The sequence below is a fragment of the Nicotiana tomentosiformis genome, chromosome 10 (genome assembly GCF_000390325.3).
Source record: "Nicotiana tomentosiformis chromosome 10, ASM39032v3, whole genome shotgun sequence".
Lineage (NCBI taxonomy): Eukaryota > Viridiplantae > Streptophyta > Magnoliopsida > Solanales > Solanaceae > Nicotiana > Nicotiana tomentosiformis.
Genome location: NC_090821.1, coordinates 7,278,992 through 7,298,781, shown reverse-complemented (window position 1 = coordinate 7,298,781; position 19,790 = coordinate 7,278,992). Strand labels below are relative to the sequence as shown.

Below are 19,790 nucleotides of genomic sequence, written 5' to 3'. Positions count from 1 at the left end.
AGGTTGGCAGAGATTTACATCCGTGAGATCGTCCATCTTCATGGTGTACCCGTGTCTATCATTTTTTATCGAGGTACGCAATTCACCTCGCATTTCTGGAGAGCAGTACAGCATGAGTTGGGAACGCGGGTTGAGTTGAGCACAGCGTTTCATCCTCAGACAGACAGACAGTCCGAGCACACTATTCAGATCTTGGAGGATATGCTTCGCGCATGTGTTATAGACTTCGGAGGATCGTGGGATCAGTTCTTTCCCTTTGTAGAATTCACCTACAACAACAGCTACCAGTCGAGCATTCAGATAGCTCCTTATGAAGAGTTATACGGCAGGCGGTACCGGTCGCCAGTTGGGTGGTTCGAGCCGGGGGAGGCTCAGTTGTTAGGCATAGATCTAGTACAGGATGCCTTGGATAAGGTCAAGATTATTCAGGATCGACTTTGCACAGCTCAGTCTAGGCAGAAGAGTTATGCCGACCGGATAGTTCATGATGTTGCATTCATGGTCGGGGAGAGAGTGTTGCTTCGGGTATCACCCATGAAGGGTGTAATGAGATTCGGAAAAAAGGGAAAGTTAAGCCCTAGGTATATCGGGCCCTTTGAGATTCTGGAGAGAGTGGGAGAGGTGTCTTACAGACTCGAATTGCCACCTAGTTTAGCAGTTGTTCATCCGGTATTTTATGTGTCCATGCTCCAGAAGTATCACGGCGATCCATCCAATGTGTTAGATTTTAGCTCTGTCCAGTTTGACAAGGATTTGACTTACGAGGAGGAGCCAGTAGCTATTCTAGCCCGGCAGGTTCGACAGCTGAGGTCTAAGAGTTATCCTTCAGTTCTAGTGCAGTGGAAAGGTCAGCTCGTTGAGGAAGCTACCTGGGAGTCCGAGTCAGATATGTTGAGTAGATATCTGCATCTTTTCACCAGCCCAAGTACTATTTTATGTCCGTTCGAGGATGAACGGTTGTTTTAGAGGTGGGGAATGTGATGACCCAAAATGCCATCTTATGTTTTAGAACTCGATTCTGTATTCCAAGGCCTTTAAAACCTCATTTTATTCCTCCTCGATTTGTGTCTGCATGTCGGGCGTGTTTCTGAAAAGCTTTTATTTTCAAAGTTGATGAAAATAAGGAATTTTGCTTAAAACCTCATTTGAGTTGACTTCTGTCAATATTTTTGGTAAACGAACCCAGACTCATATTTTTACAGTCCCGGTGGATCCGTATCGAAATATGGGACCTGGGCGTATGCCCGGAATTGAATTCTGAGGTCCCTAGCTCGAGATATGAATTTTTGTTGAAAATTTAAAGACTGAAAATCTAATGGTTTTAAGAATTTGGTTAATGTTTAATCTTATTGGTATCGGCCCGTATTTTGGTTCTGGAACCTGGTACATGTTCATTATGATATTTAAGACTTGTATGTGAAATTTGGTGAGAAACGTAATTGGTTTGATGTGATTCGGACATCCGGTTGTGAAAATAGAGGTTTTAAAGCTTTCTTGAAAATTTCATTCGATTTGGTGCTAAATTTGTAGTTCTATATGTTATTTTGGCGATTTGATCACGGACCAAGTTCGTATGATATTTTAGGACTTGTGTGCATGTTTGGTTTAGAGCCCCGAGGGCTAGGGTGAGTTTCGGATAGGCTACGGTGTGAATTGAACTTAGAAATAAATCTGGTTTTTCTTCAGCTTCAGTGTTTTCTGGTTTCCTTATTCGCGTTCGCGAAGGTACTCTCGCGAACGCGAAGAGTGAACTGGAGTTGTGTGGATTTTATTCTTCGTGAACACGTAAGCTTGGTCGCGAATGCGGAGCAGTGGGGGTTTTACCCTTCGCGAACGCGACTGGCATCTCGCGAACGCGTAGCGTTAGGGACCTGGGGGAGGGGACAGTTGTTCTTCTACGCGAACGCGAGCACTGGCTCACGAACGCGAAGGCCCGGGGGAGCAGCCTTCGCGAACGCGTAGTAGGACTCGCGAATGCATAGGCCTTTTGGGCCGCTGCCTTTCGTGAATGAAGCAGACCCTTCGCGAACGCGAAGAAGGCCCAACGCTTGTGACTTAAAACAGAATCAAACACGTGAATTTGCCATTCTTTCAAAAAAATTCAAAACTAGAAGACTTAGAGGCGATTCTCAATAGACATTTTCTTCCCTAATTTGTTGGTAAGTAATTCCAAACTACTTTCTTTCAATTACCCATTGCATTTCATGAATTTTCAACCTAAAATCTAGAGTGTTCATGGTATAATTGGGGTTTTTGGTTAGAAACTAGGGATTTCGAAATTTAGGGATTTAGACCTCAAATTGAGGTCGGATTCCAAAACCAATTATATATCCGGGCTTGGGGGTGAATGGGTAAATGGATTTTGGTTCGAACCTCGGGTTTTAACCAAGCAGGCCCGGGTCGGTTTTTGACTTTTGGGGGGAAAGTTTGGGGAATATAAATTTATGCATTGTAGTTAATTTCTTTAGCAATATTTGATATTATTGAGTCATTTGTGGATAGATACTAGTGGTTCGGAGGTGAATTCTTGAGAAAAAGCGGTAATTGAGCATTGAGTGGCCTTTGGAGCGAGGTAAGTATTGTGTCTAATCCTGACTTGAGGGAATGGGACTTGTTTTGTCTATTTGCTACATGTTTAGATGCTGGGGAACAACATATATGTGAGGTGACGAGTACTTATGCATTATAGTCGGGTTAAAGCATGCGGGTGGGGGCTTGGTTTCTTGCAATTATAGCTCCCTTTGTTCATGTTATCCATGTTTAGACTAGTATTGTTAAATTGATCGTTCTTATCATGTTTACGGATTTTTTGGTGATAATTGAGTATTGATTTCGAAGTTGAGGTTGGTATTGTGAAACCAAATATTCAAGTAAGGCTTGTACTTGTTATTCTATCTCCCTGTTGTTATTTGTTCATTGCATTATGGTAGGGAGAGTGTTAATGAACGAAGGGTGATGTCGTACCATATTGTGAGTGTTAATGCACGGTGATGTCGTGCCATATTATGAGTATTAATGCACGAAGGGTGATATCGTACCATATTATGAGTGTTAATGCACGAAGGGTGATGCCGTGCCACGTTATGAGAATTAACGCATGAATGGTGATGTCGTGTCGTATCTATTGATTTATATTGTGAGGCTGAGAGTAAAAGCACAAAGGGTGATGCCGTGCAATTTTCTTCATTATGTTTAGTTGTTTTCACTGGTTAAAAGCATGTTGACTGTTCTGGTTATCATTTTCGTTGTATTTCCTATTTTTTGTGCCCCTTTAGCATGTTCCCCCTCCCAATAGTACATGTTTAGATGTTACTGTTGTTTTCTTATACATATACTGTTATCTGCACAGGTTTATTATGTAGGTGTCACGTCATAGCTTCGTCACTACTTCGTCGAGGTTAGGTTCGACACTTACCAGTACATGAGGTCGGTTATACTGATACTGCACTTTGCACTTCTTGTGCAAATTTTGGTACCGGTCCTAGCTGATCGTGAGGCTTAGCAGCTTGGATTTGCTGTCAGGAGACCCAAGGTAGATCTGCTGGCGTCCGCAGACCCTGGAGTCTCTTCCTAGTTTTATCATTTACTGTTTCCTTACTCCAAAACAGTGTATTTTTCCTTTTCAGACTCTATTTGTAGTAAATCATAGTAGTTCGTGAGTTGTGACTCCAGATCCGGGTGGTACTAATTAATGCAGTTTTTATATTATTCCGCACTCACTACATTTCATCTTAGCTAATTTGCTATTATTTACTGAATGGAAAAAGGATTGGTTTAATGATTCTCTAACGTTGGCTTGCCTAGCACGTGAAATGTTAGGCGGTATCACGATCCATGCGGTGGAAATTCCGGGTCGTGACATTTTCACTCGTGAAAGTTTTGCAAACGGCCCTCTTTGGGATAGCTATTCAGGTTATAAACACTCCTAAAACTTATATCAAATCCTAATACAACCGTTAAGACGAAAACTGCTATAAAAGATAAGAAAAAGAAAATAATAGAATCTACAGTTTCACAATAGTTAGGGAAATTATCATTATATGAAGATGTGTATTTTATTCATTAGCTTTTGTTCTGCACTAAGGATTAAAGTCCTTCGATATTTAACTTTTGAGATTTATTATCGAGATTATGAATCTCCAATTTAATTCAGAGCTAACTATATATATTGATAATTGGCTTAATGTATGCATATTTTGATATATATCACCTCACATTTTGCTCATGTCTCGACGATTTGAGATGTTTAATACGATTATTTGTGCTAAATTTTGGTATTTCTATGTGTAGGGATCATTCGGATGCAATTTGGGACGAAAGGGCGCGAATTGGAGCGAAATCGGGACAAAAACGCAAAAAGTGAAATTTGAGGTCCACAGCGAGTGTGGGGCGCTCGCTGTGGCGCAATTTACAGAAGCCAAAATATTTGAGCGCCATGGCCAGCGCCCCACGCTCACCTGGACGCTCAAGACAGGAAAGTGTCCTTTTTCGACTAGGACTCGGTTATTTTGACTCCTAGACGCCCCAACTCATATAAAAGCCAACCTAAACCTATTTTAAAAGGGGGAGGACGTTTTTGAGAGGAAAACACAAGCACAGAGCCGCCGTGGAGGCCGGAATTCATCAAGTTCCATCTTTCTCCCACCAAACTTAGTAAATTTTATGTTTCTTTGTATGATTTGTTGTTTGGCTACCATGTCTATGTGGAGCTAAACTTCACGTTCTAGAGTTGTGGTTTTTTCATGACTATTGTTATTCGGATATTGATTTTGTCTTCTTGATTTATCATATAGGTTTATTTATTCAATCTTACACTTAATTATTTAATTGCTTGATCACCAATTGAATACTATCTACGAATCTAGAATTGAACTCGAAAGTGGGAATTATAGATTGCATATAGGATTGAGTAGAGCAAGTTCTTGAACTCGGGCATCGGGGAACGGATTCGTGGTTAGGATAGACATATACCTAATTGCCTTGCTTGGTTGATTTACAGGAATTATAAATGCGTTCTTGATGATTCTAACTACATAGACATATAGGCGTTAGGTTAGCTTGAATAGGCGAGTAAGAACTCGACAGATTCTTATGAGCAATATTAACCCTGTCAACCAATAAGCTAGATAAATTAGTCGGTCGATTCAATTGAAGAATACAATAGGATTGTTAGATATCCCATAACCCTAGATCATTTTCATTATATTGATATCATAAAAATCTGCTCTTTCTCTGTTCAAAGTTCATTATTTATATTTTTTTATTTAATTAGGTTAGAATCAAATATTTTTAGGTTTAATTCTTGTTTAGATAATTAGGATAGTCTAATTTAGTTTATAGTTAATCACAAGTCCTCGTGGGTTCGACATCCGACTTTTAGTCACTTTATTACCTGACGACCACGTATACTTGCGTGTGCGTTTGGCTGCAACAAGTTTTTGGCGCCGTTGCCGGGGACTTAGAAATTAGCTATTTTTCTAGATTAGACATTTATTTTTCTATTCTTTCTTTAGTTTAGTTAGTATTTTTTTTTATTTTAGCATGGCATCTTGGAATAAAAATTATTCGAATGATGGTTATTCTTATTTTGATGATCCCTGTCCATATTGTGGAGGACCCCACTGGTGGAAAAATTGTCAAAATGTTCCCGAGAGCGAGTTGTGCGCACAATCTCAATCCTTCAAGTGGAATATTTGTAATATGTGTGGTGGTCAAGATAGCCATTGGGATGGCTGTCCTAATTCTTTTCATCCTTCTCAGAGCCCTTATTATGATCTTTCTAACAATGTTTGTGAGTTTGATAGGGGCAATGAAGTGCAGGATATGGAACATGATGCATATATTAGGTATATTATGAGGCAAGTAGCAGAGCAACATGATGAACTCAAAAAAGATATGAAAAGAATGACGGCAACAATCACAAGAATGAAGGCTAATATGGAAGAATTGAATGAAGAGAGCGAGTTTCAAGAAAAGGAAAATTTTGAAAAAGTGGAGATTTTGATCCAAACATGGCTAGTGGAACAAGCTGAAAAGTTAGAAATATATGAGGCTCAACGTGAGGAAATTACTGATAGGACGAGACACTTTATAGAAGGAAGAGCTGAACTGGGACAGGAGATTGAAAATTTTGGCACTGATATTCACGACTTGGGAGCTAAATTAATTGCAAAGGTTGATGTGTCTAACGCCCAACAAAATAGTTCTGAGTTGTGTGAAGCTGAAAAGGAGCTTATACGCCAAATTGAGGAGCTAAAAGGGGAGAGTAAATCATTCGTCCATACTTGTATTGATGATGTCCATGTCGAGGAAAGCACTCTAGAGTCATGTGAGGAAGTAAATAATATTATATGTGAAGACTCTAGTGTGTGTATATATGAGGATGTAAAGAGTAATACAATTCTAAAGTTAGGGTGTATTGGTCCTCATTCCATACATTTTTCAAAATTGTGTTTGGATGATGACATGGAAATCGAGTCATCTGAGCCTTTGGAGGAGCCAATGGATGAGGAACGGGGTGCTTACATTCTTGAATTCGTCGTGCCAGAGAGACAAAATTACATACCTCATCTGAAGGCCAAGAAGTGTAAAACGCAATATTGGTTGCTTGGCCCAATTAAATTTGTCTCACCGCCTTGGGAGCATAATAGAAAGCTTGAAGCCAAATTAGAGGCGCAATTCATAAGTTCGAGGTGGAGGCAAAAAGTAGTTCACGTCGTGCTGCGACGTTAAATTAGGCGCTTGTTGGGAGGCAACCCAGCTTTACTACCTTCTTTTATTTTTGTTTTTATTATACTATTTTTGTAGTGTCTGTTTTTATTTTGTAGGATTATGAGCATAGGAAGAAAGTCATTGGAAGAGTGCAAAAATAAGCTAGATGGTGAGAACTAAGTGTGTGGTGCCCGCACAAAGGACCATCCATGGGAGAAATCTGAGTACCCCGTGAGCTGCTATTGCTTCGGCCTTTGGTCTTTCAGGGAGTTTCTTGTCCACCCTTGTTGTTATTTTTACTTTATTTGTGCATTGAGGACACTGCACTCTTTTAAGTGTGGGGTGGAAGATTCTCTATTCTTTCTATAGTATTATATTAGTATATTGTTAGTTTCTTATCTTTTTATTGTTAGCTAGCTTCTTATTTTTAATAGCATAGTTAGTAGAATTAATGGTGTAGTATAGTAGTAGTAGTAGTAATTAAAAAAAGATTTAAAAAAAAAACAGAAAACAATTGAGAAAAAAATTGAAAATTTATTTTTTGGACTTTTCCCGACGATGGATCTCCTAGACAATTTTCTTGAGGGATTAAAGTCTAAACAAAAAAAAATCCAAAAATATGTTTTTTTTTGTAGCAATAATCCCTTGTGGTTTTTCTTTGTGCCTCGGTTCTTTTCCATGGGATATAGTTTGAACCGGGTAATTTTTTTCTTTGAGAATAGATTAGAGTTTAGAAAATAAATGGAGGAAGAAATATGAGATTCCTAGGGGCTCTTGACTTGTTTGATAGTAGCGTATTCAGGCTTTGGCATGTGTAGTGCATTTCCTATGTTTTAAAATTGATCATGAAGCCTTTATAAATTGGATAGCATGTTTTGTGACACCTATTTCTCGTTTTCTTAACTTGTGTTCACTTTGCGCTTAATGCTCAATATCTCGTGGCTCCGTGAATACTTGCATTGTTTGAGAGTCGGAATGGGGCCGTCCTTAGTGAGTCATGTGCCATGTGTGGTGAGATTTTTGTGTAGTCCATGTATTGTACTTGTGTCTAGAACTTGCCCGGTATGTGAGTTGAAGCGAAATTTTAGGTGATGCTTGGTTTGAAAAATAATTTTAGGCTTTCTTTGATCTTTTTAAACTTAATTGCTTATCACAAATAAATATTGATCCTTAGTTAACCCTTTTGAGCCTATAGACTTTTATTTGGCACCCACATTACAACTATATACCCTTTTTGTTCTTAATTAATATTTTTTTATCCTTTTATCTCTTAAAGCACTTTAATTGTGAAATGAGCGCTAAAAGAAGTAAGAAAGGACTAAGTGTGGGGTAACTTTTGAGTGGAACCAATGAAAGAAAGAAGGGTGCACTTATTTTGTAAAATAATGCACCACTAGCGGAAATTGAAAAAAAAAAAGAAGAAGAGAAAAATCGGGAAAAAGAAAGAAAGAAAAATATAGATGAATAAATTATTGTTTTGTTCTTGCTAGTGGGTATGAATTAAAGTAGTGCTTAAAGAAAGAGAAAATATTGTTGGGGGTGATATTATTTGTGAAATTGAAGTGGTGTTGAAGAATTTGCGCTTAAGTTATTTGGTGATGTGTTAAAGTGCTTAGGAGGTTGAGTCACTATTCCTAAAATATATCTTACCCGTCTCTTAGCCCACATTACAACCATAAAAAAGTCCTAATTGATTTTAGATCGAGCGAGCTTACATTAGTAGAGATTTACATTAAGGGCAAGCCTACGATACCAATTGCATGCATGTGACTTCATTTGCGAGAGTGAGCGATTTTCGTTGATATATGTGAGCATGAGATTCGAATGTGTGGAATGATTTTACTCTCTTTGCTTTTGTTGTGAGGGCACATGATTTCAAGAGGGATAGGTAACATTATTAGACTCCTTTAGGATGTTGGGTGTTCAAGCCATGAGTACATTGTGACATTGTGTCGATTTTTGAGGCTAGGATTGTTATGAGCATGTTGTCTTTGTTTGAATATTTTTGAAGTATGGCATAAGTTAAAAGGAAGTGTATGTGATTGCATATGCTAGAGTTTATTTGTTGCTATCAACCATGGTCATTGGTGGAGAGTGCTCAAAGACAGAGTTATTTGTTGGTTGACTCGAGGACGAGCAACGTTTAAGAGTGGGGTGTTGATAATTGGCTTAATGTATGTATATTTTGATATATATCACCTCACATTTTGCTCATGTCTCGACGATTTGAGATGTTTAATATGATTATTTGTGCTAAATTTTGGTATTTCTATGTGTAGGGATCATTCGGATGCAATTTGGGACGAAAGGGCGCGAATTGGAGTGAAATCGGGACAAAAACGCAAAAAGTGAAATTTAAGGGCCACAGCGAGCGTGGGGCGCTCGCTGTGGCGCAATTTACAGAAGCCAAAATATTTGAGCGCCATGGCCAGCGCCCCACGCTCACCTGGACGCTCAAGACAGGAAAGTGTCCTTTTTCGACTAGGACTCGGTTATTTTGACTCCTAGACGCCCCAACTCATATAAAAGCCAACCTAAACCTATTTTAAAAGGGGGAGGACGTTTTTGAGAGGAAAACACAAGCACAGAGCCGCCGTGGAGGCCGGAATTCATCAAGTTCCATCTTTCTCCCACCAAACTTAGTAAATTTTATGTTTCTTTGTATGATTTGTTGTTTGGCTACCATGTCTATGTGGAGCTAAACTTCATGTTCTAGAGTTGTGGTTTTTTCATGACTATTGTTATTCGGATATTGATTTTGCCTTCTTGATTTATCATATAGGTTTATTTATTCAATCTTACACTTAATTATTTAATTGCTTGATCACCAATTGAATACTATCTACGAATCTAGAATTGAACTCGAAAGTGGGAATTATAGATTGCATATAGGATTGAGTAGAGCAAGTTCTTGAACTCGGGCATCGGGGAACGGATTCGTGGTTAGGATAGACATATACCTAATTGCCTTGCTTGGTTGATTTACAGGAATTATAAATGCGTTCTTGATGATTCTAACTACATAGACATATAGGCGTTAGGTTAGCTTGAATAGGCGAGTAAGAACTCGACAGATTCTTATGAGCAATATTAACCCTGTCAACCAATAAGCTAGATAAATTAGTCGGTCGATTCAATTGAAGAATACAATAGGATTGTTAGATATCCCATAACCCTAGATCATTTTCATTATATTGATATCATAAAAATCTGCTCTTTCTCTGTTCAAAATTTATTATTTATATTTTTTTATTTAATTAGTTTAGAATCAAATATTTTTAGGTTTAATTCTTGTTTAGATAATTAGGATAGTCTAATTTAGTTAATAGTTAATCACAAGTCCTCGTGGGTTCGACATCCGACTTTTAGTCACTTTATTATTTGACGACCATGTATACTTGCGTGTGCGTTTGGCTGCAACATATATTAACATAAGTCAACCAATATACTGAACATTAAGCCATCAACTGTTTCTTAACTTCTAATGTAGTAATTGATTTTGGATCGATATGGTTGCCTCCTACTAATTTTATTTGAGCACTTAGTCCCTGTGGATCTATTAGTTGCTTTCCAAAATTGTTATCTATACATTAAAGTTTTTAAGAAATCGAGTGTCCTTTAAAGTCGATAATTTATACAAATGTAAAGTATATATGAGATGCAACATATATATCATCATTAAAATATGAAACAATTGTTAGAGATATACGTCGTCTCTCATTGATAATTATGTAGGAATTCATAGTATTCTTGAGTTACTTTACTCAATTTACTTAAAGGTTCTAAATTAGATGATGAAATTTTCTTTTCATAATAATGATATGAATTCACTTTACATTTAAGGTATATAAACAGAGCTGCTAGTACATGGGTGCACTATTAAAAAAAAAAAGGAAAAATACATTAAGTGGGAATTAATCATTCTTCCTCTTGGTAAATAATTCAACCTTCAATCAAGTGCACAATTCAACCTTCTTAAAAGTTAAAACATAGGTGCCACCAATTAATTCCACACCCCTTTTTATCCCCAAAAAGGTATATATGTGTTATGGATTATTGTGGGTTAAAGGATTTTTTTAATTAAAGTGACAATTTGAAATATGAATTATTTTATAGTTCAGAGTCGCCACTTGAAATTGATTTTTCGGTGTTCCAAGTCACCTTTTATTTGAATCTCCAATCGAAGGAAGATTTGACTCTATTATTATTGGTTCGCGAAAATAAAGTCTGGGTAAGGAATTATGTTGACGGGAAGAAGGTGTAAGGCATTTTTCGAGTCCTGTGGTTCTAGCACGGTGGCTTTATTGACTACATTTGGCTTATATTATTTTTGTATAAACTGTATTTTATTGGATTTCCATGTTTTGCCTATCTGCTTTTAATTATTAAAATTATTAAAGAAAGATTTAAAAAATATTAAATAATTGTAACCGCACCACGCAAGTGAATGCGTGATCGAGATGAATTTTATTAATTTTATCATAACCGCGCTACGCAAGAGAATCCGCAGTCATGACAAGGATTATTAGTACGTTATTACTTTTTGGATAAATTACTACATTCGAAAAAATTAATTTTGAAATTTATTTAATGTCAACATCGCACTACGCAAGCGAATTCGCGATTATGGGGATTAATTAAATTAAAAATTAATTAAAAACTATTGGATATGGGATGAGATTGTTGAATTAATTTTAAAAAATAAACATTACGCTACGTAAGCGAGTCCGTAAAGTTAAAACATGCCCACTAATTTCCTAGTGTTTAAATTAATGACTAAAGAGTCTAAGTTGTAAAGTTATTTTAATATATAAAAAAAGCTAATTTTTATTGAGGTTATTTGACTAAATAAAAATATAAAAAGTTGGGCCGAGTTGTTATTTTAAAGAGTGGGCAGCCTTGTTATCAAAATAATATGGGCCTACTCTCATTGATATTGGCCAAATTAAAAGGAAATGGGCCAGCTATTTACAACAGAGCTGCTGGCCCATCTTGGTTATTTTGAGCCAAGACTTTGTCATCCATTTGATATTAAATGGCCATTGGGCCAGTTGATTAATTATGTTGGGCTGCTGAATTTGTTTTATTTTGGCCCACATTTTATTGTTTAGCTTTCGAAGTCCATTTATTAATTTTCTACTTCAAATCTACTGCCTTCTTTATTTGCTTATGTAACTAACAAATGCCAAAATGATCAAAACTAAGCTTAAAACAATCAGTAATTAGTGAAACCTGCTAACATCATGTAATGAATAAACAAAATTCTATGAACAACAATATGAATATGTAACTGAGAAGAGATGAAATAAAACGCATATTAGCTTGCTTATGGAATCTGGACACAAATGAGCAACAACCTATTGGTTAATGACCTAAATGTACTTCAAACATAATTATTTAAACATTTATCCAAACTACAGTCAAATCAATATAAACCAATGATAATAAATTCATAAAATAGTATTCAGAGACTACGATGAAATATGCACACATTATCGAGCTTGATATACAATCATAACATCTAAAAGTTTTATTCTTGCCCAACAGAATCTGATCAAAGCATACTCCACAATGAAACAAGTTCAAAAATACCTTCTCATTATCTTCATGAATCTGTAATACAAAGGTTTAAGAGTTACCTGATTTGCAACAAAATAAAATTCAGCTGTGAACGAGCAGAAAATCAGTAACAAAGACAACAGAAATAACAACGAAACATCAGTAAATCCGTGCTAAAATAGCCCAGAAATCTCATTAGAACTAGTAATTCTTCAAGAGAAGGAACTCAGAATCAAACTCTAAGACTCTTATATGTTTCTGAAAGATTTTGCACTCTAAAACTCAACCAAAAACTCACAATTTTCTGCTTACTCTTTATGTGTTCAGCTCTGTTTTTTTTAAGTTTTTGTGTGTTCAAGCAATTCTAAAGATATATGAAAGTATGATAGAATGTGTAAAAAGATGTAAAAATAGCAGCCCTTAAGTAGGCAAAGAAAGCACTTTTTGGACAGCTTTTGGTTCACCAATAATCTGTCCAAAAGGACTAACTTTTGTGTGCCAAAATCAGTCATCATTTCACCAAATTCTGAAATAAAACAGGGCAATTGTATTTTTCAGCATGCTTAATTCAGTAAAAGTAAATAACTATATACTAAAGCTTTTTTAATTTCAGCTTTTATCAACACAACACTCAAATACTCAAACTTAATCCAATCATGAAATTGACAAAGCAACAAAAAAACTTCAATTAGAACTAAACTAAATATCCAGTGAACTAGATTAAATAAGTTTGATTTATGCAACTAATAGAAACAACGATTGAAATTAGGAAACACTGCCTAAAACATAACTTAAATGAACATTGCTAAGCTATCGAACAATAATTAATATCAACTTAAACAAACGACTAACTAAATGACGATTCAACGATACTAAGATCAATTTGGTCGATAACAAATTAATAAACAACTAGGCTAAATAGAGACGCCTAATCATCACTCATACTATCGATCAAAACAAACAAACAAAAACCAGAAACTAAAAGCAAAATTCAGAAACTAAAAAAAAAGAGTTAGGGATTGTACCAAATGAACCAAGTCGACTGTCTCAAGGGCGATGCAAACCGCAACAAATCAACCGCCCAAGCACTATTTTCTCAATGGCATGTGTTGGAAAAAATAAATTCTGGCATTATCGGAGGTTAATTCCAAATCAAGCCAAAGAGAAAATGGTGGTGTGGGGTCATGTTTATGCATAGAAGAAGAGTTACAGGGGTTGTTTGGGTGGTGGAGCATGGTGTGGTCGCGGCAGTGGGGGTGGTCACGGCAGTAGGGTAGTCGGCCGGAGTTCGGTCGGATTTTGGAGGGGTTTGAAGGTTTTTGGGGCGTGGAATGGAGAAGAGGAGAGTAAGCGGAGACCGGTGGTGTGATTTTTATGGGGTTTGGAAGTGATAGACAGTAGCTAAGGTTTCGGACAAGGTTAGATCTACTGATGAAATCTGAGCATTAATGAGGATTTTAGTTGTTCTACAATAGAGGAATATTTTGGAGATGAGAGGGAACGAGAGAGATGAATTGGGGAAATGAAATTGTGTTGTATTATTGAGTACCTTCTCCTGTTTATACATGTAACTAACAAGACCTTTTCTAACTAACAACTAATTATGCCAGCTCACTAACTGCCTCACGTGACTAGCATATGCTATATCTCAATACGCCCCCTCAAGATAGAGGGTGCAAGACGTTGAACACTCCAAGCTTGCCAAGTAAATGCATATGTTGAGTAGTCCCCAAGCTCTTAATCAATAGATCTGCATGTTTCTCTTTAGTGTTAACATGAATTGCATTCACTATACCATCTTTAATTTTGTCCCGAATGAAATGACAATCGATCTCTATATGTTTTGTCCTCTCATGAAGGATGAGATTTTCTGTAATTTGGATCGCAGATTTACTATCACTAAGAACTGTAACTGGTTGTACTATCTGCACTCCCAACTCTCTAAACAATCCAAGCAACCATGTAACCTCAGCAATAGACGCATCCATACTTATATACTCGGCTTCGGCTGAGCTCCTTGACACGGTTTACTATTTTTTTTGTTTTCCAAGACACTAGGGAGTCACCAAATTTGATAACATAACCGGTGACTGATCTCCTAGTATTAGGACATGCAGCCCAGTCTGAGTCGCACCAGCATGTAAGATTCTCTATATATCCAGATGACATCAATATCCCTTGGCCTGGTGCAGCCTTCAAATACCTTACCAATCTTATAGCAGCCTCACAGTGAGATTTCTTGGGCCTTTGCATGAATTGACTTCGGGCCTGCACAACATAGTTTATGTCAAGCCCGGTTATTTTCACATACAGTAGCTTACCAACCAGCCTTTGATATGCAGTGATGTCCTTCAACAAATTATCACATACGACTGCATTTGCTTGATCATACTCTACTGAGGTCAATTTTATATTTGCCTCTAATGGTGTAGCAGCAGGCTTGGCTCCACTCAACCCCATTTATGAGATAAGTTCTAACACATATTTCCTTTGGTTCAGTAATATTCCAGCATTAGACCTTAACACTTCAATGCCTAAGAAGTACTTGAGCTCTCCCAAGTCCTTGACCTTGAATCTTTAGTGTAGTATACTCTTAGCCTTTTCAATCAATTTCGGACAACTTCCTATGATGAGAAGATCATCCACATAGACTAGAATGATCACTATATCCTTTTGCCTTCTTTGTGTAAACAATGAATAATCATGGTTACTCTGAGTGAAGCTTGCATCCAATAATGCTTCTGTTAACTTGATATTCCACCGTCGCAAAGCTTGTTTGAGTCCATATAAGGACTTCAACAACTTGTACACTTTCTTCTCACCTTGCTTCCTAAAACCTTCTGGTAATTCTATGTACACTTCCTCATATAAATCATTTTGTAAAAAGGCATTATATACATCCATCTAGAATAGGTTCCACCCCCTTGATGCAGCAAGTGCTATGATAGATCTTACTGTCACCATTTTTTCCACAAGTGAGAAGGTATCATGGTAGTCTAGAACCTCTCTTTGACTATACCCTTTAGCAACTAGTCTGGCCTTAAAATTTTTCAACATCTCCATTTGCTCTATACTTAATCTTGTACACCCATTTTGACCCAACAATATTCTTGCCTTCTGGTAGATCAACTATTTTCCATGTATTGTTGCTTCTAAGGCTTTCACCTCTTGCTTCATGGCTTCAATCCATCTATTGTCTTTCACAGGTTCCTTGAAGGTCTTTGGCTCTACCGACTGAGAGAATTTGGCTAAGTAACATTGGTAACTTGGGGTTGTGTTGTCATAAGTCAGATAGTTTGAGATAGGATAATTGCAATGAGAATTCTTCTTGACTGTTATATAGTCTTTCATCTAGATTGGTTCTTTAGTTTGTCCATTGGATCTTTTGTCACACCCTGATTGTTCAGTGCATATATTCTGTATTTCAACTGGTTCAGGGGTGTTTGTGTGCTCACAATCTTCCCTATCTAGCTCTAAACACCTGTTCTGAACTTCTGCTGGTGCAGGAGTATTTCTATGATCATCATGCTGCTCAACTAGCTCAGAAAAAATTCTCTGTACATCATCATGCTCAACTTGTTCATGCTCTTCATTACCTTGGGTTGCTGTATGAATTGTTTGTCTCTCTGATGAACCTGAAGGGTCTGTGCTGTTTTTGAGTTCCAATGTCCCCATATGCATCGGAGAATGCATTTGAAATATTGGCTCTCCACTGTCTTGAGGTTGAATAACCTCCTTGACAAAAGGGAATTCAAATTCTTTAAAAACAACATCTCTGCTAGTGAAGAATTGTCTTGTGTGCAAGTCTAGAAGAATGTACCCCTTTTGCAACTCTGAGTATCCCATATGAACTGCCGCTCTTTCCCTTTCAGCAAACTTATCTCCCTTGATCAGATTGGTTTCATAACATAGACAACCTAAGACCCTCAAGTGATCAATTGAAGCCCCTTTATGGTATAGCAACTCATATGGTGTGCTGCCTCTTAGAACAGTCGATGGTAGTCTGTTGATTAGGTATACTGCTATATTCACACACAGACCCCAATACCTGATGGGAATGGATCCTTGGAATTTCAAAGCCCTCAAAGTATCTAGGATGTGTCGATGTTTTCTTTCCACTATGTCATTCTGATGTGGAGTATAGGGACAACAACTTTGGTGAACTATCCCAAAGTTGGTTAACAAACTTGTACATTGTGAGTTGAAGAACTCAGTTCCATTGTCCGGTCTTAATATCTTTATCATAACTCTAAATTGATTTTGAATCATGGACATAAATTGTTTCAGCACTACTATTACTTCAGATTTGAGTTGCAAAAGATAAATCTATGAATATCTAGAATGATCATCCACAATTATAAGAAAATACTGCTTTCTATCAAATATAGGAATTTTATAAGGCCCCCAAAAATCCATGTGTACAATATGAAATAAAGTCTCAGCTCTAGATGTACTAAGTGGAAATTTTAATCTGGTTTGCTTTGCCAACAGGCATATATGACAATTATTTTGTAATGCACTCCTAACAGTACTATGTAATTGCACTATACTCTGCATAATTGAAGATGAAGCCAGCCTCATATGTCACAGTATCTTCCAACTGCATTTGCAACTCTTATTCTACTAGCTAGCTTCTTACCACATGCATCACCTTTAAGTACATACAGTCCTCCTCTCTCTTTACCAATCCCCTTCACCTTGTCATTGTAAAGATTTTGAAACACATAGAAATCAGGGAAGAAGTTGACCGAACAAGATAGCTCTCTAGTGAGTTTCGACACTGATAATAGATTAAATCTAAAATCAGGTACATAAAGTATATTCTTCACTGTCTACTTATCAAACAAACTCGCACTACCAGTATGGGTAATATCAGCTTTTTCCCCAGTAGGTAAGTGCACTTTATCTCAGTCAGATTTGTCTATAACTTTTGTGTCCTTTAACAAATCTAGACTAGAAGTAATATGATGGGTCGCTCCTGAATCGACAATCCATTCCTTTGGTTTAAAATTAGTCATCAGACAAGTGGCTAGACAAGTAGCTATACCTGCCAAGTTAGCATGATGATCTCCAGGTTCCTTGTTGTTCAGCAAGTTCAGGATCTGATTGCATTGTGCATCAGTGAAGTAGTGTGCTTTGTTTTCAATTATTTCGGATCCATCTGCATTTCTCTGAGAAGGTGAAGGTGCATTTGCATAGTTTGCAGCTGCTAGAGGTTCTCTTCTCCAACCATCTGGCCTCCTAGTACCATAATTTTGATTCCCAGTACCAGAGTTCCTCCAGCCATCACTGTTTGGAGTACAATATCTCCTCTTTGGAGCCACTACTAAAAAATGGGGAAATCCGACCGCCAAAACCGACCGATGTTAGTCGGTAATTGACAAAAATCGGCCGAAAATTGACCGATTCGTGACGGCCGATAATCGTAATGTCGATAGAGCTAACTGACCGACTTTGGTCGGTATTTTCAACCAATTTCGATCGGTCAATTAAATTCAAAAACAATAATTTTCCAAAAAAATCGACCGAAGTTGGTCGATTTTTTCCGACCAAAGTCGGTCGGTACTTTAATTATGTAATTAAAAAATACACCATCTGAAAATTGAACCGGGTATGTACTGTGGCAGGATACTATTCTACCACTAGACCATTAGTGCATTTTATTTTAAGACTATTTTTTATTTTATTTATACTCTTTAATTATATTTTCGCACGAAAATAACCGACAGATGTCGGTCGGTTTTATTTAAAAATAAAATTAACGACCGAAGATGGTCGATTTTTTAAAATAATCGGCCGAATTAACCGATCGATTTCGGTCGGTTTTTTTAATATTAATTTTAATTTATTTTAAATAAAAAATAACCAAAGTTGGTCGATTTCTTGAAAAATAAATTTTACGGGACTCAAAAATAGCTTCCCGCATTTTTGCGCCAAAGAAAACCGACCAAAGTTGGTCGATTTCGTAAAAACAAATTAAAAAATAAAATATTTTGAAAAATCGATGGACTTCGGTCGGTTTTTTGGCCGGTTTTTTGACTGACCAAAATCGGTCGGTCGACCACGGTCGATTTTTGTCGAATTTCTAGTAGTAGAGCAAAATTAGACGGATATCCAATAATTTGGTAACAGTTTTCTTTAGTATGTCCCTTCATGTAACAGTGCTCACACTGAAGAAACTGTTTCTTGCCTTTTGATCATTGTCCCCTTCCTACTTGCATAGCTATAGGATCTGTTTTGTCAGTCACGACATTAACTCTAAATGTTTGTTGGCTTTCATCTTGAACAATCATAGCATATGTTTGATCGAGTGTGGGTGCAGTAGTCTTCATAAGAATTTGCCTTCTTGCCTGATCGTAAGAGTCATTTAAACCACTGAGAAATTGCATCACCCGTTGTTGATGTAATTGTTCTACTTGGTCCTTTGATTTTGGACAGCCACTGCTCGCAAAGGGCACCAATACATCATATTCATGCCAAAGCTCCTTTAGGTTTGAAAAGTATGCCAAAACACAGGATGTACTTTGAGAGAGAGCTGCGATTTGACGGTGCAATTGAAAAATTCGCACGCGATTCACTTTGTCAAACCTTTCACGCAAGTCTTCCCAAAGAGCGTGAGCATCTGACGCATATACAATTCCACCAAGAAGTTATGGGGATACATTGTTCATAATCCATGAGAGAACAATTACATTGCATGTTTCCCATTGTTCCAGTACATCGTCCTTATATGTGTCCTTTTTACGTTTCCCAGTCACCAACCATAACTTCTTTTTCCCCAAGAGTGCGATCCCCATTGACCTGCTCCATAGACTATAATTTTCTGATCCTGTAAGCTTAACAGGAATCACAATAGAGCCAGGAGTGTCAGACGGACCCACATACAGAGGATGAGTATGGTCAATTGTGACTTCCGTCATTACTGGTTCGAAAAAACAGACGAGCTTCAATTAACAGGGACGAGAGAAGAGAATGAAAATCAGAGATCAATAACAAGAGATCCTAGCTTCGATTGCCCTGATACCATGATGAAATCTGAGCATTGACGAGGATTTTAACTGTTTTACAATGGAGGACTGTTCTGGAGATGAGAGGGAACGAGAGAGATGAATTGGGAAAATGAAATTGTGTTGTATTATTGAGTACCTTCTCCTATTTATACATGTAACTAATAAGACCTTTTCTAACTAACAATACAATCAGATAATTTAATCTACAACTAATTATGCCAGCTCACTAACTGCCTCACGTGACTAGCATATGCTATATCTCAATACAAACTGAACCCAAAAATATTCTTAACATAGTGTGATATTATCCGCGTTGAGCCAAGCCCGCACGATTTTTCATTAAAAAACTTATACCATTAAAAGATTCATACACCTTATATGTAAGCTCCTACATTTTTCAGTTACTAACGTGTGATTTTATTTGCACCCCAACAATAAGCAAACAGAGGTGTTGGGTTAGAGACCAAATATATAGTTCAAATGTTTGGCCTACAGAAAAGTCAATGGCCG

General features: G+C 37.2%; 1 protein-coding gene across 1 annotated transcript; it reads right to left on the bottom strand.

Annotated features, from left to right (window-relative positions):
* Positions 1 to 18,467: 18,467 nt before the first annotated feature.
* Positions 18,468 to 19,190, bottom strand: LOC138899712 (uncharacterized). Its single transcript, XM_070186399.1, has 2 exons — positions 18,963 to 19,190; positions 18,468 to 18,755 (listed from the first exon to the last, which is right to left on the bottom strand). Exons 1-2 carry the CDS (start codon positions 19,188 to 19,190, stop codon positions 18,468 to 18,470), a joined length of 516 nt encoding a protein of 171 aa, XP_070042500.1.
* Positions 19,191 to 19,790: the final 600 nt, after the last annotated feature.

Coding starts and splice junctions, on each gene's coding strand:
- LOC138899712 (XM_070186399.1), bottom strand. CDS start 19,190: ATGACGGAAGTCACAATTGACCATACTCATCCTCTGTATGTGGGTCCG. Junction 18,756..18,962: donor AACAATGGGAAACATGCAAT/GTAATTGTTCTC, acceptor TCAAACCTAAAG/GAGCTTTGGCATGAATATGA.